General features: G+C 46.4%; 1 protein-coding gene across 1 annotated transcript in view; it reads left to right on the top strand.

The window, feature by feature from the left end:
- The window catches only part of LOC114862500 (thyrotropin-releasing hormone-degrading ectoenzyme-like), a 66738-nt gene that overhangs the window by 15043 nt on the left and 23745 nt on the right, over window positions 1-27950 (top strand). Inside the window, exons 4-5 of the mRNA XM_029162882.3 lie at window positions 6603-6729; window positions 24871-25025. Coding sequence (XP_029018715.1) covers window positions 6603-6729; window positions 24871-25025 — 282 coding nt within the window. The remainder of the gene's footprint in view (window positions 1-6602; window positions 6730-24870; window positions 25026-27950) is intronic.

A 27950-nucleotide genomic window follows, 5' to 3' on the forward strand; every position in this document is an offset into this window, starting at 1 on the left:
TGTGTGGACTGTGACACTGTCTGCACAGTGTGTCACACGCATTTGTGTCAAGCAGGCGATACGCTTCTATATCCAGCTGTCGCCGCCGTTTGCATGTCACAGGCTTAAATGTGAACCAATGTATTTTTTATGCTCTAAGTCTGTTTTGTCAGGTCTAAGCTTGAAAGCACCAAACCAAAGGAAGTGTTGAGAAAATCAGCAAATAGAAAGAAAGATGTCAACAGTCTGGCTTTACATGATCCTACCATTCTAACTGAGGGAGGAGCCAGAACATTAGAGTCAACTTAGAAATAGATCAATTAGAAGCTACAGCAGTTTGATCTCACTTCCCATTTCCTACCAACTAAGACTGTACTTAAAACTGATGTTTCCAAGATAGAAGAGATAAGTGAATTACATGTTAATTTATTGGCTTGCAGCTCTAAAAGACATTACTTAGAGACATTATGCTGCTTCCAAATGCAGCCAAATGATTCTTATTCTGAGCATTAATATAAATTGCCAAAGTCTTTTACCATATGTTTTAGTGCAGAGCCCACAGATCTGCAACTGAAAGAACCATTAGAGTCAATGAATGAAACAAAACATCCGTCTGCTGTACGAAGTCTGGAAGAGGAGTCAGAGTTAGTGATGAATACGTAATGAGCCCGATGATGGACGTTGTCCTCCAGTAGCCTGATGCAGAACAACTCACTGCTCACCAGGATTACTTCATACTGCATGTGTTTTGATGAGGGTTCGCTGACTGGATCGAACATTCCCTGATGTTACAAACCCGGTGATTCATACGGACTCTGTTTCTCTGCAATGACAGGTTTGCGATTGAGCGGGAAGTTGTGCTGGTTGAACAACACTGAAGAGAGGACGTGATTCTATTTAGGGACAAAACAGCCTGAAAGAGAGCGGAGACGCAGCACATGCAGCTCCTTTCTCTTACATTACAAACAGCTCTCTGTGTCTCCGTTACAGCGGGGCTCTTGTATTAAATTCCTTGTTTCAGCCTGAAGGCAGTGCCGACGCTTGTCTGTTTGCAGAGCAGCTTCCTCTGACAGAAACATTAATCCTCACATGCCTCCATCCTCAAAGAAACAGCTTTACGTGGCTCCATCCGCTTCGTAACTGCTGAAGCTGCTTCATGTGACGCAAAAATTGATCTCTCCGTCCCCCTCGAAACAGCAGAAAAACAAGCCAAGAACTGTATTAGACAGGTGACATCCACCAACAGCTGCGTCCTGCTCAAACCCAGGGTCCACCTGGGCTTCACCCTCTACAGACATTCTGCTGGAGGTTAAAGCACTGACAATCTGCTTTGATGATGTGATATAATTTGAAACAGCTGGCCAGCTTCCACTGATGATAAACAATACAAAACCTCAATACGAGTAATGAGTCAGAAAATCACAGGCCAGCACTGAGATGGTGCTTAGCAAGTCATTTAGGGAGGATCTGGCAACTTAACCAGCTTTTATCATGATAAACGAAATGCTAATTCAATGTGAAACAACACACTCACTGTAAACAAAACATAAGGTTTGGGAGGAAAAGGGTCCTTTCCATCTTTCAGTTGATCTGAGCTGTTCAGACAGACCTTTCAGGCTTCACTGGCAGCTCTTAATTCTTCTTGTCTTTTTTATTTCTCCTCCTCCGTAAACAGCTCTTTGTTTTGCTGTTGTATTGTCTTTATAATGTGTGTCAGTATCTCTGTTCCCATAATGAGGCGCTTTCTCTTCAGGGAGGATTAAAGTGTGACAGAATACAAACAAACAGACTGCGTGATGACCCGCTGATCAGCCCCTGGTCTCATATAGCCGCCATCTTTTGCTTGTTATTCCTCATCTGGCGTCATTACACAGGCTCACGGCGTCATAAAGCAGAACGTCTAGGTGTTTATCTTGCGGCTTAATCACCATCTGAAACTGAAGCAGGTTAGTGTGAGCACTGCTGATGCAAATGAAAAACCTGAGACGGAGAACCTCAGTACATGAACACTCATACTAAAAGTTTTGAGAGAAAGATGAAGCTCATTAATATTTAACTGGAGTTTCGAACAACACAGTGTAACAATGCCAAGATTTGTTTCATTTTTAAAATACATACCAGTATATTAGCAAACACACCAAGGTATGTAAAAAGTAACACACTACTACTACACATTACTACTACAGTATTACATTACTACATTTTGGCAGTGCATGTGTGTGTGTGTGTGTGTCAATGATGTCAATAATAAAAAAAAATGGAAGTAAGCGAAGCCATTTAACATTTTTGTGGTGCAGTCTACCATTAAATGTCACATTAGCATAGCATAATGATAATAAAAGTCACATTAATGTCCTGTAATGGTGATATACGCTGGGTCAGAAAGGTCACTTCACCATTTGGTTTTTATGCAACAGCCATTATTATAACAAGACTGAGAGTCGGAAGGTGGAGCTGGGTCATGTGGATCAGACAAACCAGACAAACAAGCAGTTTGTAGGTGTTGAAGCTGATGATACTCAACTGAACCAGGTTACTTGGTTTCAAAGGGTGTTTCCAACATTTTCTTTTCATGGTTGCTTCCAATCGAAGACAAACATGCAGTATCCCTTCAATTTAACTCTCAAACAGGAAAAAAGGAAAAGGAAAAAGAATAGGAAAAAGGAAAATATTTTTTCCACAGAATTGATTTTCTCTCTAAGGTTAGCTTCAATTGTCTCTCCAAATATTGGCTAGTTTCACATCCTCGGGTCTTTAAATATTACCGACATTAAAAAAATATGAGAACAAGAAACTGAGGGCAACATAGAATCATTGAATTACCTACTGTACGCTGCCAGCTCTGCGTCATAGCAGCATGTCTGAAATATAGAAAACTGGACAGTGCTTTTAATGTTGCTGGTGAGTAGCATTAGCGCCTTGTGACAGGCTGGACTTAAACCTGAGGAATGATGAGCACATGTAACGTCTCTGTGGACATTAGCTTTATTCACCACAGGCTCTTTTCATGCTCCAGCCCTTCCTGCCATCTACGAGGCTGGCGTTGACGGGGCGTCTCTTATCCTCGCTCCAGCTCTCGGGTCGCGCCGCTTTATCACAGCCGCCGCGTCGGAGAAAGTGCTGATATGATTGGACAGACGCGCGGCGCCGCAGTCATGGGTCAGCGGCGTGTGTCATGAAGTTAGCGGTGAAGGTCTGAGGCCTGTTGATCTCAAAGTCAAGGACCCACGTCAGAAGATTGTGTTCCTGTGTGTGTGTGTGTGTGTGTGTGTGTGTGTGTGTGTGTGCGTTTGCTTGTATCAGTTGCTAAACCATCCATCAAATTACTGTGGCAACGGAGTGTCCATCAGCCCATCCATCATCCAAGGGCGACAGACAGAGCTACACAACACAGCGAGTGATGTCACGGACGAGTGGAGAGATAACAAGGGGAGAGGGGCGAAGAGGGATGATGGGGAGAGTTGAATACATTACATGGTGGAGGGTAATAAGAGTATTATTTGCAATTATGTCTGCTTTTATGGCTCCTGTGCTTTTTGAGCAAACTTTGATAGAGTTCATCTCTGTGTCGACAATAACTCCAGTTTTGTCTTTCTTACTCTAAGCGGATGGTCTGACTGACTGATCATAGCTTCTCTATTTGATTTAGACTGGATGCTGCGCTCTTGTGAATGTTCTGTTCGCATGTTGAGAGGTAGAACATCTGTGTCGTCGTTTTTAAGGTAGAGACCCAGTCGCAGCTTTGTCTGGTGCTTGGTCCCCCTACAAAGTGACAATGTTCATATAGAAGCACTTCCTCCTTCTGTTGTCTTTGTTTTACAGCCTTGCACAAATGACACAGACCTTCTCTGTTCGCTTTGCTTGTATTTTAGCATGAAACCTCCTTTTCACCTCCTCCAGCTTGTTGTGATGCTGCTGTAAATCTACTTCTTAAAAGCTTTACGGCGGTTCAGGGGTGATAACCCCACCATCCCCTGAAAGAGACTTTTACTGTGAAGTAGCTGAAGAAAGTGTTATTTCCATTAAAGGCAGTTTAATTCAACATGGCAGAGTACAAGAAAACAGCAGAAGTTAGAAGAGAAGGACACTGATTGGACATAATGTCAGATTCCACACACTAGACATGCGGGTAATTCCATTTCTAGCTCTGGGCTCTGGGGATGTGGCTCCGTCAGTCCATTACTTTGGCCACACAAGTTGGATTAATGAAATTTGACACAGACCTGGGCTTTTCCTGCAACTCTACCAGCCGGTCAACCTCATGTTTATTCAATGAAATAGATTCATGTGAAGAATTGGCACCAACGTTCATGGTTCCAAGATGATGACTCATTGTTTGTTCTGCTTGCACTATACAGTATAAATAGTGCACATTACTGCTAAAGATGAGTAAAATAAGACAACGACTTTAGTGAAAGTTTTACACAGCATATTAGCTCAAAGCGCTATTCACCTGTAGTAGTCAAAAGAAATACTTGACTTACAGCTTTGTTTTCCCTGATGATCGCTGAATGTTTCCATCAAGTCTCCATCACAATTAAAACTTCACTCAGCTTTTGTTTGTTTTTGTCCCAGTTTATTAATCTTATTAATGATGTGACATCTTACATTTAGTGAAAAATTTGTTATAGGCTGTGTTTCCTCCCAACCTGCAGTGAACTGTTTAACTGCTTATTGGGCCTAAACCTAATAGAGAAAATGGTCAAACTGTACATTATTGTAACTAAATAGATCTAGGTCACTTTCGTTTCTGTGAGGGTGAACACGCGGACAAATGTGTCAGAGCCAGGAAACGTGACAGGAAGCCTCCCTCGCAGTTGCACCTCGGGGCAATTTAAAGTTTCCACTTTAACGAACCTGCGTGTTTTTAGGCTGAGGGAGGAAACCTACGCGGCCGTGAAGGCAACCTACAAACGCAGCACGGGCTTAAACCCAGGACCGCCTTCCTGTGAGGCAGCAGAGCGAGCCTCCGAGCCAGCGTGATGATCGTGGTTCAGTTGAAGCAGCAGATTTCAGTCCTCGGAGACACGGCCAACGTGTGCACGCCGATACTTTGAAGTGAGAGTGTCACACAGACCGCCCCCCCGCCCCATTGAAAGGCGCGATGCGTCCTGGTTTCTCCTCACCTGGGAGAACATGACTGGAGGCGTTTCAGGAATCCTCAGGAGATGATACTCAATTCAACAGCTCGCTGCCAGTCCGCTGAAAAAAAGGCTGCGATTTCAATAAAGCCCCCACTTTCAGAGCAGATATTCACTGCTGGCTGCCGCCGCTGAGATGAGTTCTGGTGGAGGCAGCAAAATGTGGGGAATAAGAGGAGAGAAAGTAGAAAGTTTGAATTTTTATAGAAAAGTCTGACGTGCTGAGGGAACTGAGGAGGAGACGGACTGCAGTATTAGCTTATCTAGTGTTTACATGGTTATGTGTTAGTCGCTGGGCCTGAGGATCTGCCTTTTATTAATGCTGGTGTTGGACCGGAGATCGTGTGACGGAGCAGAAGCTTTTGTGAAGCGTGGAGGCAGCGGGGTGTCATTACTGGGCTTGTGCTGTTGGTTCGTGTGTGCAGCGTTATGACAGCGTTACATCACCCTGCGAGCGCGTGCATCCACTCGCTTGTGTCTGACGAATGATACGAGTCGAGTCCCTGTGTCTCTGTGTGTTTGATGACCAGCCGGCGCCGTCCTTCAGCTGGCAGCGAGTTTGTCTCTGTATACAAACACACACACACACACACACACACACACACACACACACACACACACACACACACACACACACACACACACACACACACACACACACAGCACTGGAGTCCAGGCACATGTTGATGATGCTTCATTTGCTGAGCTGATGTGTGTGAATTGATGTGATGTCACATCCTCACCTCCCAGCGTTTAATTAGTCTGATTAAATGCTCTGACCCTCACGTGAACACAGAGGAGAGCTGAGATTTCCTTCAGATTCAAAAGAGCCACTTTATTGTGAAAGAGGTGAGGGGGAGGACGTTAGAACGCGGGGCCTTGGTGACTTTGGGACCACGTCAGCTCTGAGCTCCGAGCCGCTCACCTTTGTTCTGGATGACAGCATGAACACTGCTGTTGAAAGTGTGACTCAACCGTAACTTCCTTTTTAATTCGCTTTTTGTCTCAGTGTAAAAGTCGATTGTGTTTCTGCTTCCAGCTGTGAATCAAACCAAACTCCCAAAACCTGACTTCATTGCTTTCTTGGTGGGTCTGAACGCGATCTCAGGCTGCTGGACTTCCTCTCTCTGTGGACCTGATCCGACTCACGCTGGCTCCATTTCACCGATCTGTGTCTCTGTGCACGTTTGGACCCTCAGACTAAAAGACTAATGTCATTTCTCTTGCATATCTGAACTAGAACCCGACGTGATTGTGTTCTTTCCTCTGCAGACATTAATATACACCGACTGGGCTCTTTGTCTCGGTGTGGATTTGATAGTAAACTCTACCAAATCTAATTTCCTTCTTTGTATAGATTTGAGAAGCCTGGCTTAATTCTATTTTCCACACACTAATTCCACTTCATCTCTGCATCTGTGTTCAGATCCGTGTCTCTTCAAATGGCTTTATTACATTTTCCTCTGTATATGCTGTGTTTAGATCCGACTCTACGCGCGGCCAGATGCCATTTCCAGCGGAGCCGGGGACTACGCTCTCCAAATCACCAAGAGGCTCCTGGGATTCTACCAGGCCTACTTCAAAGTGCAGTACTCGCTTCCCAAACTAGGTAAGGCTGCGGACGTGGTGCCTGACGCCGTGCTTCCACAGTCAGCCGAGTAGAAACAGTCTGATCTTTGATTTCCTGTCAAGTTTTAGTACATAAAAACTTTCTCTCTCGCTGCTGATCCAAATTAGGAGTAAAAAACAACTTTGCCTTCCAGCGCTGCTCGTTTTAGGGAAGTCAACCAGCTCTTTGTCCTTTTACTACTGTCTCAGGTTTTATCAACGTGTGCTGACGTTGCTGCTTGTTTTGTTGTGTGATTACACATTGGACTGGACCATCGGTGGATTCCTGCCCAGCTGCTTGTGTCCGTATGCTAAATTAGCTTCAGTAGTGAGAAAGGAGAGCTGTTTCCCCTTTGTGCTTTTAGATCCTGGTTGCCTGATAATTACTCATCTGCATGTTTTGTTTCTGCTGCTGCTTTAGTTTTCTTTATTAGGTCAAATCCGTTCCTGTTATCCGAAGCCAACCAAGTCAAACAAATCTGGATTAAGTTGAAGAGGAAAGTGTAGGACGTTGTAACATCGTGGTGTGTCTCCCACAAAGATCAGGTTGAACATATGCTATAGAGGATATTGTGCGTGGCAAAAATAGATTTTATTTTGGTCTTTTATTGGACACGTTAAACAAAGCACATGTGGAAGTTAAAGGGTTAATTACACAGTTTCTATATTTTTAACTTACTGAGTCTCTTGAGATGTGTTTTTATAGCATATGAAATGTATTTGTGACTTAAAGTTCACATCCAATCAGAGTGAGGTGGCTGCTCAAAGGCAGGTGTTGACAGCAGATGCTTAAAGAGAGGACCTGTTTCATGCTACGTGTCCGTATCAGCCTGTTAGTGTGTGGATAATGAAAGACCTGCGCTTGACAGAAACAATGGATGTTGTTAATGTGGCATTTTATTTGAGTCTGTAAAAACGAGCCATTTCTGCTACAGTAAAGGCAGAAAGTGAAGATAAAGAATCAGCTTAGTTTGGACCCAGTCAGGTCCCAGTCAGAACCCAGCCAGTCCCAGTCAGGTCCCAGTTGACCCGGTTTGTCTGCTCTTTATCTGTAGCTGATCAGTGGAAGGTGAGACCCTCTGCAGAAGTTCCCCTCCCCTCGTCTGTTTGGGCTGTTTGAACAGACGTTGTCTTCTTTCCTTCCATCCTTGGTAGTTTCCTCTATTCTTGTCCACAGGAAACTTTATGCAAGGACTGTATAGGTTATCAAACATGGTGCAAGTCTTGGTGAAGTCATTTCTATAGGTTTCCTTCATGCTGTGTAACCTTCAGCCTCACAGCAGCTTTAAAAATGACTGTGCAGCTCAGTGCAAGCACGTTTGCTGTTTACACTCCTTCTAACCTAATGAATCGTGTCAGAGCAGTCGAATTTCATCTCCTCCCCTTGATTCCTCCTCTTTTCCAGCTTTTTGTGTTTTACACTCTGGTCCTGCCAGAATCAATTAGCCGTACCACCGTGGTGCGGTTCTTTCTTCTCTCCACCCCCAAACAAGCTAATTGGATCACTGAGCCTCCATATGGTGGATGTCAGACACACTTCCTGTCCTCTTTCATCCATCACATTAGATATTGACGTATTCAGTCAGAACTTCCTGTTTGTGTGACATTTCCTTCCCCTCCTGACATTTACACTGATATTAGCTGCATTAACAGATCGTCCCATGCTGAGCTAAAGGTGAAGGTGCGTCCTGTGGTTCAGAACGGGCTGTGCCCTCATGATGAGTGTCAGCACTGAGACCTTTAGTGAGTGCCGCTAGGTTTTAGTTTGGGACGTACAGCTGTAGTGGGTTTACTGTGGATGACACATCACGTGTACCGTAGATTGTGTATGTCTGGCTTAAATGTGTTGAAAAGCATCACTAGCCAGGCTCCAGACCGGTGAAACAGAAACGTCTTTGCTGGGCCGTGTCCTTCAATAAACCCGGCGTGGGAGTGGTGCCAGAGCCGCGCTGGATGAATCGATCCAAGACGCTCGCCTGTTTCCAGGTGCCAGCGTTTGCCTAAAGCTTGGTCGTGTGCTGCTAACTGGCGCTCACTCCGCTTCACACAAACCCGTGCCCATACTTCTAAAACACAGCCAAAACTGGCAACAATGTGTGGGCCGGCGCCAGTGTTCGGTAGCCAGTATGGATCATTTACATACAGCTTCTGTTTTATTTGGGACGTCTCTGTGGATGCGACTTCGTACTTCAACCAGATTGTGACACATGAATATTCTCTGCAGCACTTCTATAATACTAAACACTAGTAATTAGAGTACTTTACTACTGTACACAAACCCAAGTTACAAAGGCTCCTACAAGGCTGTAAATAGATTTTACAATAGACTGAACACACCTTAATGATGCTTTAATGATCAAAGATAATGAAAACGATGCAGAGATGCTGCTCTGTTGAAGGAGAAACAGCTCCTGAGTGTTTTAGGTAGTGGAGGGTGTGATCAGCTGTCACGTCATTGGTCACTGGCAATAGATCTGCTGGAACGAGTTTCCAGGCTGAGCTTAGTGGTAGGGAACCACCAGGCGACTGCACATCCCCTCCTGCCTGGGTGTTTTCATTGCTGATTGCGCTGCCACTGTGGTCCTGAACTGGAGCCAGACTCTCCGATTGATAGATGAATGGATGTAGTGATTGAGCCAAACAGTCCCCAGATCCCCGACCGTCCCCGCAGCTCCCTGCTCAGAAACCCAGATTAGCTCAACGCTCAAGTGCTGAACTCTGGTCGCTCACTGTGGGCTCTTGTTTTGATTTGATTTTCTGTTTTAAATTCAGTCAGATATTTTCTGTTTCTCTTCCCACTGTGTGAGTGCAGTCCTCCATTATGAATGTGCTCTGTGTGCGTCCGCCCTGCTCATCTACATATATCCACACCACCACGGCCTCTCAGTGCGTCTGCGTGCTGATGTTGACATCAGTCTCCACCACAGCTTGTGTGTGTGTGTGTGTGTGTGTGTGTGTGTGTGTGTGTGTGTGTGTGTGTGTGTGTGTGTGTGTGTGTGTGTGTGTGTGTGTGTGTGTGGTCCCAGAGCCTCAGGGCCCCATCTGTTGTCATGCAGGGCATCGAGCTCCCCTGAGAACGAGAAGGAAATGATGAGCTGAGACATAAATTTAAAGGGACAGAGGGAGAAGAGCTCTGTGCGTACTTTGTATCACAAATTATACTCAGAGCCGTTTAGTTTTTGTCTCACAGATGAGCCCAAGTATCTATCGTCCCAGCATCGTACACGTAGAGCCACTGAATTCTGAGGCAGAGGTCTGGTCTAGCTGTAGTTGGCCACCCTCATGGGCCATGCGTTTACTATTCTCTAGCAGATTCAGCACATTCTAATCTTAAATGTGCTGACTCGCTGCATGAGAAGAGGTGCTGACCCCAGGACAACAAGACATGTTCTTGAAGACTGAATGTCTGTAGAGTGAAGTAATGGTGATGCAACGCTGGTTCTGTTGCTTCTAATGGTGTGAGGAGTTTGGTTCATTGGGTAACTTTTCTTCTCCCAGAGCTTATACTGACAAATAAAATGACATGGACTCTACATGTGGAGCGGCGGTCCAAGTTGCTGTGTTAGTGATATAAAACTAAATCATTATGAACCGACAGATCTGGCTTTGCTGAACCTGGGCAGCTTGTGTCAGTGTGGTGGGAAAAGCTGAGCTTACGCCGTACAAACGTCGACGGTGTTTTTAGAGATCAGTGATTCTGCAAACCTCAGATCTTCAGGCAAGAACGCTTAGAACCGAGGGGCCCGGAGTGCAAAGCTCAGCCTGGAGCCAGGACTTGGAGCTGACAGCTGAGACCAGCCTCAGGACAGAGTTCATCATGAGACGTGACCAGGTTTCCGTTTCAGCGTTTGGAGAAAATGTTACATAAAAACAACAGCTGCCAATTATCACACCAGCAAGCGATTAAAGAGCAAAAAGGAACTCTGATTAAAATATTCTCATTCAGCAATGCAGCGATAACGAGCAACATGATCCAGGACTAGTCTGCAGCTACACTAAAGACCAGCCCATTATCCTGTAGGAACGTTTCCATCGTCTGCTCTCAAGGAGAGCGAACAGCACACCTGAGCAGGAGGGAAAGTCATTCATTCGGCACCCTCCTCTAAAAGCGTTGTCTGTGGAGCTGGTGCTGTTTAAGTCTTTGTCGAGCCACGAGCTGGAGCTCAGGACACGAAGCCTTCTCCTCCTCTCGTCCTCTTTGTTCTAACTAAGCCAATGATACTCGACTGTCTTCTCTTCTCAGTCCCAGCTCGGGAGTTGGTCTTTCCACAAGATATCTGAAGGAGGGATAACGGGCCTCTCCGGGCCTCCGTAGGAATTCATTTGACTGTTCCAGTGGAGCAGAAATCTTGCAGCAGCAGAGCGAGCAGAGGCTCAGGTGATCCGAGCGTCAGGAGAATTACGCTGAATATCTGAGTGTGTCTGAACGTGTGTGTGAACACGCCAAGTGGACTAATGTGTTCTGTTGAGTTCTGGCTCCATCTGGGATCCACAGAGACACACAGACAGCCCCGCCTGAGGTCCAACACGCACACAAACACGAAACACACCTACACTCCTTTTACTAGTGTATCTTTTCATATTTTCTTTCCATCTTTTCTTTTTTCCTCATTGTCTCTTGCTCGTCCTCTCATGCCGTTGCCTCAGGGTGACACACAACAACAGATGGACCAAACTCAAACGCACACATTTGTGTTCTCACGCTCACACACGCGCACGGAGCTGCAGGCCAGTCAGCTGTCTGCCTGCTGCTGCCTCAGTGAAGCTCAGCGCTGAGGTCTCTTCCAGTCCAACAGCATCATTCTGAGCACTTTGAATGACTTTAGCCTTAATTCTCGATAAAGCAGAAGAGACAGCAGCTCCACTTTACCCAGCTGAACCTCACGTTGCTCCTAAGGTCTCTCAGAGCAGCTTTCCTTCGGAACCTAGCGGAGCTCATGAAATGTCCACAGATGTCAAGTACGTCTGAGTTATTTGTGCAGGAATGTTTATAAAGCAATGCCTTGGACATCTGGAACTTTTCCATCTGGTGAAATCCTAAAAACAAAGTGTATTTTTGCCAGTGTTCCATTGGAACTACAGTAGCTTAAGCTGACAACATGACAGAGCTGTTGCTGTGGCATTTAATAATGCATTGAAAACTCAGCCTTTATTCACTTGGTTGAAAGTTGCACTAATCAGTTTTTTATATTAATGAGATTCATTCCACACGTTCAGCTTTGAGCCTGGTCGTGTGGGGTCACTGCAGCTTTAGTGACTGGCTCATTTAGCAGCCCCTCCTTCATAGACGCGCGGTTTTAGTAGACATTTATTTTCTCGTACAGATTATTTGGATTGATTTTGGGTTTTGAGTTAAAGCTCATTGCCAGTAGCTTGACAGCGCTTGTGTATTTAGCTCGAAGCATTTCAGACTCATCATTTACTTGACATCATGGTGCTTATCTTTATTCGCTCTGACCGTCTTTTTTCATATCATCACGTTTGGAGCTTTGTCTCATTTTACAGAAGGCAATAATAGACAATCCTTGTAAAGACCAGATGATACGGATGCTTTTAAACCAACGTGTCTCCTATCAGATCCGGCTGCTTTTAGTGCCTTTCTGTCCTTTAAAGATGTCCTGAATGCGTCGCCTCTGATCTGCTGATGGCACAAAGTGGTCCGAAAATGAATGAAGATGTTATCAGTGTTATCGACTCCCAAAGTCTTTTAGCAACAATTTCTTTGTGTGACCTCTGCTCTGAAAGTAATTTGGAGGTTGGACTGAGGTTCAGAGGACAGGATGGATGAAGGCTGGGGCTCTTTAGGACACAGTTTCTGTTTCAAAGCACTTTGGGAAACAGCCAGAGGTTAGGAATTTATTTCCAGCAGTGAGCACAGCAGAGCCAAAACCATCCAGGACCTCAGAGAGCAGTTTAAAGGGATTATTTCCAAAGAGCTGGAGGACGACAGTCACAGATGAGCCTCGGCGTCTCAGATCCCGAGGAGATACCACGATGAATTGATTTCACAGAGGATGGAGGAAAGCCTCATCCGCTGAGAAGACGTTAGGTTCAGGGTTAACAAGCTCATCGCTGCTGTTGAACTAAAACAAAGCCCTGTGTGGAAGCGAGTGGATGCGGCTGCAGGGTGGGGATGTGGGCGCTGAGCGGCTCGTACAATATTGCAAAGAAGTATCTCCTGTGAGATGCAGATCATTGCTGTGCCTGGATGTAACTGTGTGATGAGCTGGTGCTTCATTAGAGGAGGGAAGTGATCAGGACTTCAGCCCTGGCTGTTAGTCAAACAGCGATGCCCATATTCAATCCACTGCTTCTCTGTGTCCTGCTCTGGACCCACAAACGTCTTCTGTCATCGACTTTCTTTGCTTTTAGGATCTTTCAAGCTTTGTGTTAATTCTGGTGGTTGTAGTACACTGTATAAATCATACTTGTGCAAATCAAAGCAAACAGTTTTAATTCATAAAAAAAGGTTTTCCGTTTTGTAGGTCATCTTGGAACGTGAGGGGCGTGCACCTGCAAGAGAACCTCTGAGAACAAATGAGTTCAGCAGACACAGACTCAGAGCTGCCTACAAGAGGTTCGTCTGATGAAGTAGGGAAAGAAGCACAGAAATCCATAACGTCTGGGAATCCTGAACCCGGTTTGGCTCGTTCCTTTGTGCTGGTTCTTTAATGCCATCACATCAACACGCGCTGTACTACAGGGCTGTGTGTAGCATGAGAGGCTAGTGAAGTAGTGAAGGAGAGCAGAGGTCAGGCACAGTTGGCTTTGGCTTACTTCAAACATGGCCTGTGTGGCAGCCCGCGCTGCCGTGTGGCCCACTCATGGGCTTTTTATTAGTTTTACAGCACAGACAGAATAAGATGAATCAGACTCTGATACAGATGGTGGGTGAACACAGTTTGTTGTCATTTAATGTGTGGGAAAGCAGCAGGTTTGAGGGCGAGTCTTAAGGTACATTAGAGTACAGTCTCCTCACTGATGAAAGGAATGTGTCTGTCAATATGACTACTGGGCTTCAGTACACAAAGCACAGAACCCCAGACTTGATATCAACGTGTGTGTGTGTGTGTGTGTGTGTGTGTGTGTGTGTGTGTGTGTGTGTATGTGTACTGTAGTTATTAGTGTCAGCTCGTAATGCACTAGGTTATAGTGCAACACTGAACCATTAACAGACATTTAGTCAGTGATCTGTCAGCGCAGCTCTGTGTCCAACGGGTCTGCAGTGCCTGAAACGTATGGATGAGCTTTGATCTGAATCTCATCAAACCACAGATGAGGATCTGCTATCAACGGAGCTGTTTCCCTGCAGAGGCATGAGGCTGGTGAAGTCAGATGTGTTGGCTGCTCTAAGTGCCTGTAGTTTTCCTCGGACCTGATTAAGATTTCTTCTTTATTTGTGGATTCAGAGTGAGACGCAGTATTAACTCATCATGAGGCCTCATTAGTTAATAGAGTGGATTAAAAAGCTCCCACAGTAAATTGAACACTTGAGACTTAACTAGGAATTAGACTTGAACTTTACTTTCTCTCGTACTTTACAGTGTTTCTGATGCTCTGATCTGGGGCTATTTGGGCAATTTAGAATGTTAATGTATTATCCTTTAATTCCCATTTAACTCTGGGGCTTCATTGATCCTGAAAAACCACCAAGTTTACGAAATACATATTTATAATCCGTCTTTGCTTAAAGTCTGTTTGTGGCGTTAGAGGCAGAATGTTGCAGCTAGTTCTAATGATTGGAAGCACCGACAGGCGTGATGAACCTGGGTTTACATGGCAAACACTAATGAAGCAGTGAGTCGGTGTAAAGCGGATCCAGAATCGGCTGCAGTTTAGGAGCTGCCAGGAGATTATACAACCGTAAACCCTGTCACTGAGCACAATCATGACAGCAATAGTAAAGTAAATACTCCAGATCCAAGATCTTAATAACACGGCAATGACTGAATGGCTCGGATCTGACTTCATGCATCACTAATCCTGAAAATTACCTCTGTGGAAGTGAAATGAAGTGTTGAGCTGAACTTTGGAGAGGATCTGAGGGTTACCCACACGATTTATCAGCTGAGAGGCAGCAGAGGACAAACACAGTCTCCTTCAGTAACAGAGGAGGAACCCGTGTGGACAGGCAGCGCAGTGATTAAACGCCTCTGAAGACACGGAGACGACAGCGTGAAGCTAAAGCAGCTATTTTAGTGTCACTTCAAGACGAGGAGAGAGCTCATTACGCAACACACATACTGGAGCATTTCCATCTATTCAGTGTGTGTGTTCCCCGTTGACGGTTCCGGAGAAACAATCGGGGAAAAGATCAGCGTTTTCCAAAAAATACACAGTAAATAACAGCGACTCCCCTCACCTGAGGAAACGCTGATCGATCGCAGTATCGATCGCTGGTCTGAGTGGATCCCTCCGTCTCTGCAGTAATGAGGCTTCATGGGGTTTAAAAGTTTTCTTTTAAAACACTTTAGTTAGGTAGCACTGAGCTGGGAGGGAAGCTCCAACACGTACGGAGGCCTAGAAGGTGGTGAACCGGGCCTTTCTCTGCACATGGAACAGTACGACTCCTCAGAAGTAGGAAAGACAGTCTGCAGTGGAAATGGGTCGTTAGAGGCTGCAGGGGCTAAAACATATTTCAGTAAATTGAAAGTTGTTGCATAATGTTGTCTCTAACCTGGAGAGCCTTGGTCTTCTGTCCTGGACGACCGGAGGCTCTTCAACACACTCTGGTGAAGAGCTAATCTGGCTTTGTCATGAAATCGATGCACGCCCCTGGACCTGTGGATTTGGGGTGATTATGTCACAGTGGGTGGATCTACGGTTCAGGTCCAACAGATGACTCATGTTCTGCAGGAGCTTGGATCAGGTCTCAGCCTCTTAGCGAACATGGAAACTGTGCATTTGGAATATTTTAAGCGTAGGATTGATCCAGATTCGGTCCTGTAGCGAGTCTTAGTCCTAGTGAGCAGCAGGATGGAGTCTGAGGCTTCAGAGTATAATAAACCACCGCGTGTGTTTTGGTGGCGATGAAAGAACAGGTCCCCCAGCAAGCCTCGTGTGACTTCAATAGTTGTAGGACGACCGTGGAGCTCTGTGGGATGGAGGCTTTGGTACACGCAGTACTTGTTACTAGGTTACAGGCGCTGTTGGTTTTGGTCTCGTAATAGAATTTGTTGAACGTAAGAAAACAGTTTGATAACATGGAAATGATACGGTGCTGACATCAGCGCTGAGAATGAGGCTCATTATCCTCAAACCCTGCGCCTGTCTTCCAGTGTAGCTAACGCAAGTCCAAATTAAAAGGCTCATTAATTATCTGAGCGTCGCCGTAACTGGGACCTGGTTTGTTTCTGCCTCCGTGTCCGACCGACCGGCACTGACCCACCTGCCCCTGTCTGTGTGTCGATAGAACAGCATACATGCACAGAATCCAGAGTAGAGTTCACTGGCCTCTCACCGCCTCAGTGACCCAGCATCTGTTGCCATGGCGACGTCTCTCCCACTCTCTGCATCTTTGCATCCATCTGCTCTCCCTCGCTGAGATTTAAATTTCCTTTATTGGCAGGCGGAGGAGAAGTTCAGTGTGTTTCTACACGCTCACTGTTTTCTGCAGCTTTTTTACACCTGACCTTATCACTGTTTTTGACTCCTGCACCTGTCAGACGCGTAAAGCAACACGGGCGGCGCGTAACGGGGGTTTGTGTCATCTTAGTTTTCAAATCCAGTGGATGGTTTCAAGCACTGCTCAGTTAATGAGTGAATAACTTGCCAGAACACTTCGTGCTGTCCTGTCCTGACTGAGTGCTCCTAAATGAAAGGCAGAGTGCACCCTCACACCCTAAAGAGCTTTTTAACTGCGTGAGGTGCTTTCAAAGATAATGAACACACTTGGCTTTAAAGTGTCATCCTCCACCAGTCTATACAAATGTATAAATGACATAGTGTGAACGTGATAAATGACAGTGGGAGCTTTCGGCTTGACGCCTCTTATGAGTCAGGCTGGGAAGACGTTTTAGAACATGAAGGTAGATTAAGCTGCTGTGAAGCAGATGCAAAACTAGAAGTCGCAGCCGATGTTCTGCTGTGGTTCATCTCGTGGTTCTGGCTCTCGTTCCAGCTTTCTGCTGGCATCCTAGTGATGCTGGACAGACATCCAACAGCTAATGGCAGCTGCACATCACAGAGAGAGATGAGAGCTGAGCGGTTCGCTCTGTTGGGCCGGGTCTTGTTTCGGTCTCGGTAGGGTTCTGACCTTCCTCTGGCCTTTAATGAATATGTAGATCCACTGTTTGCTCCAGATAAATGATGATAAATGGGAGGAATGACAGCGTCCATCTATCTAAGGCTTTATCTGTCAGGACGCTGTGTGCTGTTCCTGGTTACTGATGCACAGTCACCTGTCTCCTCCACAGCTAAATGGTCAAATCAGGACACGTGTCAATGACTGAATTAGGACGTGTCAGAGCCGCTGTATTCTCTGTGGCGGCGCCGCCTCGTTGTGTCCCAGGAACGTGTTCTGGTTGAGTAAGAAGATGAGACGGGGAGAATTAGTCTATCCGTTGAATGTTAATGGTTCTTGATCAGAACCCACAACCACAGAAGTGTGCGTACTGGTTGTACTGGCTCAGGATTGATCCGCCTGCAGTTCTAATGCAGCATATCAATACGTAGCATCAGCATCAGCCTTGTTCTGCCTGGAAAGTGTTGATCAGAAGGAGGCAGGTTTCATCCACAGGGATCAGGACCGTAGCTCCTGCACGTGCTGCCTTCATGCAGCAGTGAAAATGAAAAGCTTTGTTTTCTGACCGTGGATGGAACAAGAAGAGGTTTTGGTTCTGAAATCTGTGCTTCTCTCACGTCTACACCCTCTTTGTATAAACTCAGGGTTGTAATAACTCACGTTCTGTGGAGGTCGGAGTTTGATTCAGTCTTTTTTACTGCTGGATGTTCCGCCTGAATGTCTTGTCCTTCGCGTTCACACGTTAGTCACGAAGCACCTTTTACAGAGATGTTTTCAGCCCAGACCTCCTGCAGCCTGAGCCGCACGGTGCAGCTGCTCTGATCACACCTCACTGACACGGGGACTATTAACATTCGTTAATGGCCTTGGCGCCTTGAATACGACGCCTTCCTCCGTTCATTTGCTTCTGTTTTGGTTTGCTGATTTCAGACCTGAAGCTCTGCAAAGTGAAAAAGTTGCTTTTGTTCCTCTCGTATGTGGTTTCTGTGATTATGTTCATTATCCAGCCTCATGAACATCGAGTTCATTCAGCCGGACACAACCGAAGGCAAGAGATAAGTGGAGGGAAGAGCAACTTGAATGATTGATGATGAGATCGATGACTCGTGATATTTGCTTCGTTCGCTCAACTAAAAGGTCTCAGAATAACACGACGCAAGTGTTTCCTAACACAGTATCTGTCTTCAAGGACAAATGATGTGAAGTGTACAGTGTGTGGCATTGGCTGGGTCTCTGGGCCTTGGTAGTTAACCTCACTTAACATGTTGAGATTGTGTTATTAAAGACAGAACTGGTTCAGCCTGGAGCTGCGTGCTAGCACTGGACAGCGCTTCAGCCAAACGCCGACATCCTCATAATGAGCCCGATCGTTAGCCCCAAGGCTGGATTAGCTTCATAAGTGGATTAAAACCTAGTAAATCTTATAATTGAACAGCGGCGATGACATCTTATTATAGTCAACCTGCGTCTTTGCACCACTCGTTGGTCCAAATAGCAGATTGGTGATGGAATTTAGAAACGAAGAAATTGGATTCAGAATAATATATATTATATTATATATTAGCAACACAATGCTTTTAAATGAGGTCATTGTTATTTAGCGTTAAAAGATGAATTTCCAGTGGAATTGAATGAGACTTAATCACAATGAATCTTTTACGGTAATTGTGCTGCAGCGGTGACATTGTGTCAGAGCCTGGATGAGGCGTCTGTTAAACTCAGAGGTTCAAAAGGCAGAAAATAACGATTATTATTCTCACACTTGAACAAAAGGATTCATTCTTCTTTTCTATCACTGAATCCTAATTACGCTTTAATTGTGCAGCGGTGATGACATCTTCCTGGACGTGATCTCATTAATCAGTTCAACCTGCAGATTTTCAGGGGAGGTTATTAAATATGAAAATAATTAAGTTCTACATTTTAACTTTAATAGACATTATTAGAGATTAATCAGACTTTTATAGGTCATTCATTATGTTAATGCACTCAGGAGTAAACCAGCAGATATTTATCTACATGGTTAATTGTGGATGGTGATATGTTTTCATCATGTTCATGTGTGAACGCACAAAAACACTTAACACAATACAACAGCAAATCCAGCTAATTACGTCCTATTGCCACTGTCTAGTGCGACGGGGATGGATTTCAGACTTCAGAGGTTCATTATTATCCACTGGTATAAACTCTGCAGTTGTGGCTTTTCCCGTCATCTGCTTGGTTGATTGGGTCTAGAGTCAGACAGCCGCCGTGATGCCGGGTCGGCTGAACACGCGCAGTCGGTGAGGCGGAGAGTGTGATGGAGGAAACGGAGAAACAGATGGCCGAGTGAAGGAGTGAGTTGTGTGACAAAATGCAAAGAGAAATGAGCGGAGATGGCACGGAGCATGAGGAAGTTGAGTTGGTAACCGGCACAGATGGAGGAGTGAGAGTGGAAACACAAAGACCAGGCTTTATTAATTCCCCGTCTGCTGCTGGAAACCACTCACGTCTTCATGACCCGGTGCTCAGGTGGAGCAGTAGCCGCTGTAGAACAGCTGCTTTGTGTGTGTGTGTGTGTGTGCGTGCGTGTGCGTTCGCGTGCGTGTGCGTGCGTGTGCGTGCGTGTGCGTGTGTGTGTGAGCTACATCGCGCCGTGGCGTGAGCATGCTAGCTCCTGTGACAGCTGCCGAGCAGCATCAGCTCCTCAGTGGAGTCGTCTGCTTTGGTCCCACAGATGCTCTTTAAGATGTGTGTGTCCTGGCCTGACTTCCTTTAATAGTATCATCAAGCAGCTTTTATGACTTCATGAAGTTTGTGGCTTTAAATAGTGAAGACATTTGTCAAACACAGAGGATTAGGTTGAGGCATTTTAATTTCATAGAACTCAGTGTGACGTGAAAATGACTAGTCAGACGTGTGGCAGCGTTGCATTGATTCTTGTGTATTTTTACAGCGTCTGCATGTATGAAGCTGCTGTGGTGACCAAAGGAAGCGTTTGCGATGTAAACACAGGCAGCGCTGCCCGACAACCTCCAAGAGAACGGCTAAAAATACCTTCAACAGCCGCGCAGCTAATGAGACTAATCAGGTCATTTTAAACAGGCCCTTAAACAGTTCCAGGTGTGTTATGATACCCCAGTTTAAAGGTCGCCTGTGCTCGGCTGTAAAATATTTCTCACTTTTATGACTGCAGGGAAATCAGCGTCTCTGATTGGCCAGACTGGCAGCGGGCCAAGCCAATCAGGCGGCCCGGGGCGCCCTGATGGTCACTGTCCTCTGGTTCTCCTCTACACACACTCTCTCACTCTCACTGTATAGATTTTCCACTTGTTCAGAGCAACAGAGAGATTTTGAGTTTGCATGAGGAGTAAGAGTGACGGTCTTTAGGACCGGAGCCGTGCAGCAGCTCCACTGGTTAAAGGCTGCCAGACCTGGTTAAGACACTTTCACTGCGGCTGCGTTTCCTAATGCAGTAGTAGGTTCTCCTCACCAGCCAGTGGAAACCAGTTAGATCCTAAAGTTAATCTTGGGTGCAATTGTTGAAGACAGCCTCTCGTTTCAGACAGAGATCTGGTCCAGAAAGAAGTTGAAGAAGTACAACTAGGACCCATGATGACTGAAGCTTTGCTTCAGAAATAGTTAGAGGCGTCTGTCCTGTGTGACCGTTTAGGACCCTCTGAACTCACTCAGCTTGAACAGCTGAAATGTTGTGTTGGTAAAAACGAGGCAGACAGAGGAGAATGCCAGGATTCCCAGTTTGTCTTCTGATTCCCAGTTCTGACCTCAGCCCCATCTGACACCTCTGGGAGTGGACTGGGACATCAGCTGTGAGCCAGACCCTGTAACCCAACATCGGTGCTGGATCCCACAGGAGAGCAGCAGCAGCAGCACATGTAGAGCATTAATCAAGCAAATCTAGAAATAAGCTTCCTTTCATTTTCTCGTTGGCGCCACCGTCAGGACGAGCCTCTACGACCAGAAACCTCATCAGCCTGCTGTTCATTCCACACAACACACCCATTTTATGGTGTGTAATGAACATTTCAGCCTCCAGCAGCATTTGCTGGAGCTGTTTGCTATTTGTGTGCAGGATGTTCGCCTCTCTCTGCGTCGTCTGGTGGCTGTGAACCCGTTTTAACATTCAGACTCTCTCCTCGTGAATGTTGAATATGGAGCAGCTCTTATCTGGACGAGCTAAAGATAATTGGCGCTTCACCGGGGGGGCAGGAAGGCGGAGACAGCTGTGGGAGGAAAGAAGAGAGGAGCTTTACGTTCACAACCCGGCATCCTGCTCAGAATGAGCTGGACTGACACTGAGGAAATAAAGCGGGTCTTCACTCAATTAAAAATAATAATAAGTAAGGCAGAATCTGCTTCATGTGGAGGACTCTGCTCTGACCGGACTAGCACTTAGATGCGTAGTGGAGCCTCAAACTTAAAAAGACCACACACTCAAATTTGGAGCTCGCCTCTTAAAAGACACATTATCGCATATTATGTTGGGGTTTGAAATTATGAGGTGCAGACTCTGTAATTGACATATTCCCAGTGATGCTGGGCCGAACCAACGCTGCAGCAGAGGTGTAGAAGCTGTGCCAGCACATATAATCAAAGCAGCACATTCACTCCAAAAAAGCATTTTAGCGAGGGTTCAGGTTTTCAAATATTTCTCTCTAAAAGTCCATTCCACCAGTTGTTGTGTGGACACAGCTCGTGTCTTAGCTGCTGTAACAGCGCTCCAATTTAAAGTCTGTCCACGCAGATTCATTATCAGCTAATTTAGAGAGCCTGCCCGCTAAGTGCTGACACATCCAAACACACAAACCCACGTAAGCCGGCGCCGCAGCCAGCCATGGCCCCTGTGCATCTGTTACCCAATCTGATGCTGGAGCAATTACAGCCACCGTCCAGCAGCAGCGACAGCATCACGCTCCCCGAGATTCAGCCTCGATTCACGGACGCCTTGGAAAAATGTGACACACACATCCAGCTACAGCCGCTGCAGCCTGCATTCAGGTGCTGCCGGGCTGTTATGTCACCCTATGCAGCCAATTAGAGCTGAAATCGGTCGTAAACGGGTTCCTCACCGAACCCTGGAGTCAAAGAAGCTGCAATTTTGAAATCATTGCCTTCTATATGGTGTAGGAGCCTGAACTGGACCTCCTGCTCCTTATCTGTTGAAGCTGCAGCCAGTCCCAGCTGTCACATGCGAGTGTCCCCCAGAATAGTCAGCGAGTCTCTGACTGGAGGATTTTATGGATCTGGATCTTTTAAACGTCTTTAATTAGTGTCTGTCAAAGAAGCTGAAGGTGAGACTAGTCACAGGCCCTTGGGCAGGTTTCCTCCATCAGTAACTACCAGCATGTATGCGTCTTAAACCTTTGGATTCAGCTAATGACTCTGGGGCATTTTGCAGCCGGTCTCTGTTTTGCTTCATAGCTCAGACGAACAAATATGTGTAGTTATGCTCCACCTCTGACAAAAGGAGAAGCAGGAAATAAAAGTGAGGCTGCAGGCAGAGACAGGATCCAGGTGAAACACCAGAGCAGCAGCCACGCGAGAGAAGCGACAGAATGTGAGGTGAATTTAATGCCGGGTGTATTTCACAATAGAGTGTGTGTGTGTGTGTGTGTGTGTGAGTGTGTGTTGGCACACAAAACCTCCTGAAGGGCTCATTCTGCAGTAAAATGAAACGATTCATTTCATTTTAATTTAAATGTCTATTGAGTATAATGTATCATTTGCATATTCCACCTTAAACCAAACAGTCTCATTTGCATTTCCCCCTTAACTTAAAACCAATTGCATTTCCAGCTCCCCTTAGCTTGCCAATCAGTTCTGCTGTCTGAGCCCAAGTCGTGAGAATAATGAGCTGTCAGCCACTTACAACACAGCTGAGACTGGACGTCACCGTGTCCCATACTTTAGAATGTTAATATCATGCTTCTTAAATAAGAGCCTGCATGCCAGCACCAGCTGTGACGGGTCAACGCTCCAGAACCAGGCTCAGGGTGGGCGGCCATCCGCCTCCAGGCGAGCAGCGGGCCGCGAGCTGCATAGTTGGCCTGCACACAGATTTCTGTTTATCAGCTGCAGGTTTAATGCAAAGACAAAAAGAGCAGACGACAGTTTGTATTAGGTGAGACGTCTCACTGTGTTAAGGCAGCGAGCCTCGTTCCACTCCTGGGTTATTGGGAGCGTACACTGATGTTTGTAAATCAGCCACATCAGATCCACTCCAGTGAAATATAACTGGTGGCTATAGCTGTAATGAAGGACCTACAGTAATTGGTTTCAGCTCAGGCTCTGAAGGCTTGTGGCAGATAGAGAAGCTGGTGACTGGTTAGATGTTGGATCAGCTGTGTAAAGTCAGAGCAGCTTGACACTGACAACATAATGCAACGCGTCGGACTAATATTCTTAGGTTTTTGTGTTTAGCGCTGGGCTTTGGCGGAACTACAGGAAATACTGGAAATACAGGCCAGGTTTCATCTACCTGGATAAAGGAATTATTCACCTGGTTTGACGAGACGTCTTCAGGGCGATTACACGAAGTACATGATAGAACCCCGGCTGAGTAGTTCTGTACATCTAAAGCCAGTGTTCCCCCTGAGCCTGAGGCTGAAGCTAATCGCTCGCGATGCACAGCTTTGCCCAGCGAACAAATAAAGACAATATTTTCAATCTGTGACAAAAAGACAAAGTAGTTAATAGAGAGAGAGGCTGCAGGCAGAGACAGAGGCCAGAGGATCTAATTTAGGCCCTAATGTAGATCTAGTGTAGGCAAAGTACCATAAAACAGGTGATTGTGTACAGAAGCTTTGTGGAATAGATTTCAGTGGTTGTCATGGTGATGTGCTGAAACACTAGACAGAATGGAGCAGGGCTACGGAGGGACGTTAGTTATGGACGTGAGTCATTTTTCTCTCTTGTAAACAAATGCATTTTGCATCAGCCTCTAATCTATTTGTTAAGTGAGACGCTGTCATTCGGCCACATTCACTCCCATTCATCCAGCTGGGAGGCTCTGGTTCAGACTTCAGGAAGCTGAGCTCCATTCCTCTCAAACCCTGAACACGGCGCAGAGAAGCATGCTGGGTAAAACAGGCCGCACCGTGGGCCGAGGAGTGAGCCGTGCGTTACTGCCCGACTGCCTCAGGGGGTGAGCGACAGCTGCTGCAGAGCTAAACGTGTGCAGCTCAGCTCAGAAGCACATACAGAAACCCACAGCGATGAATGTGTGCGAACAAACAGAGCAGTTCCCAGCTTCAGCAGCTTCGTCCCAGCGTTCGCCTGCGTCCGTGTGTTTTACCTGCTGCGCTCAGTGTCAGCCTCCCACTGTGCAGCGGCTGCAACCATCACGTGCTCTAATAAAAATGCCACAAGTAATCAGGTTTGCTTTTTGTTTATCAGCCGCGAGCCAAGTCCAGAAAACAACATGAAAATAGCATTGGCCACAAAAAGCAAAGGTCAGACGCTCATTAAAGCCCAACTTTCCTCCTGTGAGGACAGCGTGGATCGCTGCTGCCTCTTAGCTCTTAGCTCACTGTACTTGTTTAGGCTCATTGTCCACTGGTGTGAATACACTAGTTCCCCCTCCTCCGTCTCCGTCTCTTCTTACTGCCTCCGTCTTCCCTGCTTCCTTCCTTCCCTCCAGTCTCATGCTCCGTCAGATACACGTGAGTCAGATCTTAAAAAGTCCATAGATCCATGTTGGGTGGATAAAAGGCTTCTTTGACAGGTTGTTAAAATGACTCATGAGTTTAATTTAAACACAGAATGGGATGTTCTGATGCCAGCAGTCATTCTGACAGAGCCACTGCTGCCTTTCATTGAAATGCTGGGGGTTCACTGGTTCAATGGGGGCTGTTAATGGAGGAGCTGTGTTAAAGCCATCACATGTTGTGTGCTCAGACCTGCTGGCGGTGCCCAAGCATCCCTACGCTGCCATGGAGAACTGGGGCCTCAGCGTCTTCGTGGAGCAGAAGATCCTGCTGGATGCCGAGGTGTCGTCGTCGTCCTACCAGATGGAGCTCACCATGGTGGTCGTCCATGAGATCTGCCACCAGGTAGGAAACAGTCGCAGCCACCTGACTCCAATATAAATGGGGCTCGAAACATTCCACTTACAGAGTCTCAAAGAGTGACAGCTGCTTGTCTTTTGATGCCACTAACGAACTATCCAGAAGCACTTTACTATTAAACCAGTGTTTGAGTGCCTCCCACAGCCCTAGTGTCAGTAAACAATGCGTGTTTACCTCTCCTGCTGCTTTCCAGGAGCTAATCTTTGATTCCCTGACATCTGGATAGCTTGTGAATATGACACTGCTTAGGATTCACCTCAGGTTTTGCACGTTGCGTTCCTGTCATGTGTGGGTTCGTCAAAACAACCAGCGTGGAGCTTTAAAGAATGTTTATGACAAACAGCATCCTTTCACAGGAAACGATGCACCTGCAGCTGCTGAATCTGTTGATGGTGCGTGTTTGGCAGAGGCTAAAACACACAGCGAGCTCCGAGCCTGAACCCGCTTCTAGGTAATGATCCTTCATAGGCTGCTACAACAGACGAGCACAGAATGCGCCTTTAACGCATGCAAACGACCTGCTTGTAAACAGACTGGAGCTGTTGTGTTTGTGTAGCTCCTCGGCAGCAGCGGATATATATTACACTGTGACGAGCAGACAGACGTGATGAAGGAGAGCAACATGTAAATGTTGGCGTCAGTGGGAACAAAAAGAGGAGGATTAAACGCTGAAGACAGACGTGACGGAACGACAGACAGACGGGAAGAGATGAGTGTCACAGAGACGAAGTCACAGAGAACGGAATGGGAGCAGCTCCTGCCTCTTCATTTGTTAAAGGCTCTGAAGGTTTAATGCATTTGGATTTATTGTAGAAGATTGTTTTCCTGGTCCTAGTCGTTGCTGGGAGTCAGGCTTGATCCCAAAGCGACAGTGTCTGATGCTCGTAACGTCTGTGGGTCAAATATCGACGTGTGTGTGTTTGTACAGTATTACTGCAGGCTAAATACCAGCAAACCATAAAACCCTGTGTGCTTTAACACCCTGTAGTCGACTTAGGACTCTGCACACTCACCTGCTTAAAGATCATTTTCCTAAATTTCTGCTTCCACTCAACGGGAGGAAAACGATTCTTTCTGTGGTTATTGGTCATTAATTTTTCAATTCTCTGAGCACATCAAACCTTCTGTGCTGGAGTAGCAGCAAAAATGACGCCTCACTTTCTCCAAACTGGGCCAGTAAAAGTAATTTATATGAGCAGCGCGACGCCACGGGAGACAAGAGGACGGGTTATGTTGTAATTTGGGCGAGCTGTCCCTTTAAGTGTCAGAGCAGCAGACGCGGTGGAGTGATCACGGCGCTGCACGGGATCATTTTCGCCATGGAAATGAAAAGCTGCAGTGTAAATATTGCAGAGCTGAAGAATGTGTCGTTTCATTTAATTTCCTTCAGGATGTGGCCTCAGACGAACACACTCCTCTGTGCTGAGTCTGGATGAATGTTAGCTACAGGCTACTGCTGAATAACAATGTTAAGCTCCAGAGTGGGACGCTCTGCTGCATATTAAGTCATAAATATTATTGAATATGTCATAAAAATGCAGCAGTGGTGTTTTTGTCCCGTGTTTGCTCACTTTAGTTTAGTCTTTTTATGCATCTTTGTCTGATTTGTAAGTTTAGAGGGGACAGTGAGAAGAAAGGAGGCTGATGCTGCAGCTTTCAGCTCCATGTCACCCTGAAGCCTTTCAGTGGTAAAGCCTCCAGTAATCACCCAGTTCACTTGTAGGAACGTAAGAACTGCCTTCAGTTGTTTGTGGGCTGGCGAGGCGGCGCTCGCTGTGGAGGCTAACGTGGCCACGCCTCTGCTTCCTGTTCAGCATACGCACATATACGTTCCTGTTGCTGTCGGGTTCAAGTTGTGAGCAGATGGATGGCGTGTGAGCAGACAAGCAAGGAAACGCAGATGGAGACACAGCAGAACATCAGGTGTGAAGTCAACAGAGCCACTGAACCAGCGTCATGCGCTCCTCCATTGGTTCCAGTGGAAGCTGTCGGCGTGTGTTAGAAAAGCTCAGGGATGACGGGGAGTGGCTGTTTCTGGCAGCTGATACAGACCCACAGGACGGAGGTCAAAGAGGCTGCTTTTCAGCTGGCTCTGTGTGCGTTCGTGCACAGCAGGACTCAAACGGCCGCGCTCAGTGCGGCTGCGCTGAAGCCACTAAGCGGTTAAAGTGGCTCCCATCAGCTGTCTGCTAATTAAAACAGACAAAGACAAACACTGGGCCCACATTCAGGAAAACAGATTTGCTCTCGCTCTCGCATTAACTCAAGCATATGCGGGAGGAATTTGCAGTGTGTTCTGGCGGCCTGACAGCTGAACCGCGGTGTGAGCACACCGACGTGAGTGTAGCTGCAGGATTCCCAAGAGGCCTGCATCCTAAGTCTACAGCTACAGATCTGAGATCAGCAGAGCAGCCTCACACTGGGACCACTCTGGAAACGTGAGCGGGACCTGCATCCGGCCAGGATCAGCTGACGCTGAATATTTGTGTGGCTGTGTGTGACTGGGCGTCTGTGTGGAGGCTGCTGCTAAGAAACGGCTTTCAGATGCACCTTATTTGCTCATTACTTCCACCGTGTTATTGGTGTTTTCTGTCTGTGGTGCTGAGCTTCAGGAAATTACCGTGGCTCTGGAAGCGCTTCTGAGCAATCTTTAAATAGATTCTTGAGACAGATCCAAGTCTTAAAAGAGGTCACAGCAGCTGGATGGGTTCCACCGCACCCAAGAAGCATTGTAAAGTTCTCCTTTGATGTTTCAGTCGGATACAGGCAAGAAATCAAACCTCTTGCTGAAGTCATCAGTTTGAATCCTAGGAAGTTAAATTAGGCAGAGTGTTAGTGGGGTGGATTATTTATTCCCATTTATTGATCCTAGAGGTCGGATGTGTGGTAGCTCTTGTTTCTTTGGTTCCG

The sequence above is a fragment of the Betta splendens genome, chromosome 9 (assembly GCF_900634795.4).
Source record: "Betta splendens chromosome 9, fBetSpl5.4, whole genome shotgun sequence".
NCBI classification, from domain to species: Eukaryota; Metazoa; Chordata; class Actinopteri; order Anabantiformes; family Osphronemidae; genus Betta; species Betta splendens.